This window comes from Mesocricetus auratus, unplaced genomic scaffold (genome assembly GCF_017639785.1).
Source record: "Mesocricetus auratus isolate SY011 unplaced genomic scaffold, BCM_Maur_2.0 Super-Scaffold_100009, whole genome shotgun sequence".
Lineage (NCBI taxonomy): Eukaryota > Metazoa > Chordata > Mammalia > Rodentia > Cricetidae > Mesocricetus > Mesocricetus auratus.
In genome coordinates, this window is record NW_024429193.1 from 30676698 (window position 1) to 30679916 (window position 3219).

A 3219-nucleotide genomic window follows, 5' to 3' on the forward strand; every position below is an offset into this window, starting at 1 on the left:
CTTTCTTTTTCTTTTAAACAGGCACACAGCATCTGTCTCTCTACATAGCCCTGTCTGTGTCCTGGAACTCCCCATGTAGACCAGGCTAGCCTACAAGTCACAGTGATTCACTGCCTCTCCCTCCCAAGTGCTGGGAATAAAGGTGTATATCACCATTCCCTACCCAAACACTATTAACATCAATTTTCTTCTGAACTCTGGAGCCTGTTGCAACATAATTATTATTTAAACCCCCCTCATGCTCTTTTTCTTTGACTAACCATATATTTATTTATTTAGACATGCAGGGCAAGGACTCTACCACTAAACTATTCCTCTCAGCTCTGGAAGTGAATTATTCATTTATTTAGAGACAGGGTCTCACAGTGTTCTGGAACTCATTATGTAGACCAGGCTGGCTCTGAACTCATGGAGATCTGCCTGCCTCTAAGAAGTGATTTCTTGAAAGCAAAATTTGGGTTTGTGATGAATTACACTCTTATCTCAGTATTGGTGTTTTCAAATATGATTCCATATTTTGTGATTTCTCAGCGAAATTCCATACCAAACATTATCCAAGAAATGCAAATGTACTCAATTCAGCATGCCAAGGACTATAGTAAAATACAACTCATTCTGTATTAAAGGCCACATCAGAAAAAAAAGAATTCAATACAAACTTATGAAAATTAGATACTTTATTTATAGCTTAATCACAAAACAATTTTCTTATTCTTCAAGATGTAAATACATACTAGAATAAACTCTGTAGAATATACAAAAAATACATACTTTTCCCATGAAATTTTTCTTCAAAATAAATAGAAGGGAACACGTGTGTGGCTGATCCTGGTAATGCCCCGTGTCTGCTTAGGTTTTCAGACTGTTGATTTATTTTTAATCTCTTGAAAGGATGGGGGAGTTCCTTCTCCCCTAAAAGGTCGAGATAAATAATGCATGAAGCAATCCTCCCTCCTGATTTTTCCCTTTTCCTCCACGTTTTTCCTTTTGATAGAGAGTTCAGCCTAAATTTCCACGCTTGCATTCAATCCTTACAAAAGCCTACAAATTATACAATGACTTCTAACCTGGCCCTCTAACAAAACAACTTTTTCCCCTTATAAATCATAAGAGACAGATGGCAAAATGGAGAAAAAAGGAAAGAGAAGGCGGGACAATAGGCATTGTGACGAATCTGGGAAAAAAAACAAAGTGCACATCAGAGAGGGAAAGTTTGGTTTGACAGGTGAAATTCCCACAGCCTGCAGACAGCAATGGGAATGGAGCAGATGCCAGCCATTGCAAATGTGTGCATAATATTATTACCGGTAAATTCATTCAGATGCTAAGATACATTTCTTTCGACTGACATTAACATCTCTATATGGAAACGAAGGTGAAAAGATCACAGGGACCAGTTGCATTCCCTCTGTGAGATTCACACGGACTGGAGTTCTCCTCCAGCAACTCAGAGAGAGGGGAGGAGCGCCAGTCCGCTCTGCAAACTCGTTAGTTATGGCACCGGCATCTTTTCTCAGTATCTGCCCTTACAGTCTCCCGGAGTCTCCCCTCCCAGCCCCCAACCCCAACTCCACAATCCTCTTTGACCATAAATCCTCACGTCTTCAATAAGAGACGGGCGGTGTGGAGTTAACCCACAGCCCAATGCACCAGCAGCCCCCGCCCCGGGGTGGGGGTGGGGGGCTTGGCAGGCTTCCTCTGCTCTGTGGAGTCCAGGGCGTGGAGGGTGGGGGCAGAAGAAGGGGGGCAGGTAGAGGACCTGTGGGGTGGAGGACGCAGCTCTAGATACAGTCCCTGGCTACGGGCAGGTGAGGTGCATAACGGTGCTTATCCGGAGGTGGTGGCTGCCAGTAGTCCACGTCTGACCCGGGGCTAGCGGGCGACAAAGTGCAGCTGTACGGGGACGTGGAGTTGGAGGAGGCGGAGGATGACGCGGGGCTGTTGGTGCAGCTCCAGGAGGAGGAGGGGGGCGAAGGGCTGTCTCCGCCGGCGCTGAGCGCGGCTCCGGGGCTCAGCAGCACCGCCTCGGAGAAGAGCGCCCCCTGGAGGCCGCCGCCGCCCGCGCAGTGGTCCGCCAGGCGCAGGGTCTCGGTGAGCGCCCAGATGTAATTGTGGGCGAAGCGGAGCGTCTCGATCTTGGTGAGCTTGGCATCCTCGGGGAAAGTGGGCAGCACCTCTCGCAGCGCGTCCAGCGCCGCGTTCAGGTTGTGCATGCGGTTGCGCTCGCGGTTGTTGGCCTTCAGCCTGCGGGTCTTCTTGATGCGCTGCACCGTCTCCGCCGTCTTGGCTCCCCGGGTGACGGCCCGTGTGCGCGACGGCCGACGCTTGCTCTCGTGCACCAGACCCAGCAACCGCGCTGGCTTGCAACCCCCAGCACCCGACGCCGAGCTGCCCTGCGCCCCCTGCCCGGCTTCCGCCCCACGCTGCCCAAGCCCGGCGCCAGGTCGTCGCAGCTCCTCGTCCTCCTCTTCGTCCGCGCTGGACGACATCGGAGTCAGCGTCGCCGAGGCCGGGGAAGCGGAGCCCAGCAGCATCAGCACCTCCTCTTCCTCCTTCAGCTCTAGAGTCTCGGATTTGACGAACATCCTGCGAAAGAAGATGCAGATGAGATTTACTACAAGAACGGACCGGTAGAAGTTGTCTCTTTCGTGTCCCCCGCAGGGCACACCCGTGAAGAAGGCGAGGATGGGGCTGGGGAGGAGCGCCCCTGGCTGGGCCAGCGCCTGACCGTGTACTCTGCGGGTCTCAGAAGGCGTGCGTCTAGAGCGACAGAAAAGTCAGCCTGTGCGGGGAAACTGCCTGCAAAGTTGACAGTCGAGGAATGCACACTCACCTACTCCAGATGTGTCGCGCGGCACAGCTGCTACTCTGGTGTGTGTCTGGGAATGTCCCCGCAGCCGGGTACCAAGAGCGTTGTCCTTTAGAGCGCGGAGGGATTGGCGCTCCCTAGGCGCACCTCTGCGGGGGGGGGGGGGCTCTCTACTGGGTGACTTTGCCAAGAGCCCCGGCGACCGCGGCAGCCCGCCCGGGTCTCGTGTGTTGTCGTGCTCGTGCGTGTCTGTCTGTCAGTCAGTCCCTGGCCGTGAGGCTGCTGGCACGCGACTCTTAGGCACTCCAGTTAAAGCCGAGCTGCTTGTGGTTCAGTGGCTGCGTGTCTGGCACACGACTCTCCTTAAAACCCCTTATATACCACCACGAAAACAATCAGATCTGCCCCGG

At 52.7% G+C, this 3219-nt stretch overlaps 1 protein-coding gene across 1 annotated transcript; it reads right to left on the reverse strand.

Annotated features, from left to right (window-relative positions):
* Positions 1-692: 692 nt before the first annotated feature.
* Positions 693-3219, reverse strand: Neurog2 (neurogenin 2). The gene is made up of 2 exons (XM_013122605.2): positions 2834-3219; positions 693-2586 (listed from the first exon to the last, which is right to left on the reverse strand). The coding sequence occupies exon 2, from the start codon at positions 2583-2585 to the stop codon at positions 1782-1784; it is 804 nt and encodes a 267-aa protein (XP_012978059.1). The 5' UTR covers position 2586; positions 2834-3219; the 3' UTR covers positions 693-1781.

Coding starts and splice junctions, on each gene's coding strand:
- Neurog2 (XM_013122605.2), bottom strand. CDS start 2,585: ATGTTCGTCAAATCCGAGACTCTAGAGCTGAAGGAGGAAGAGGAGGTG.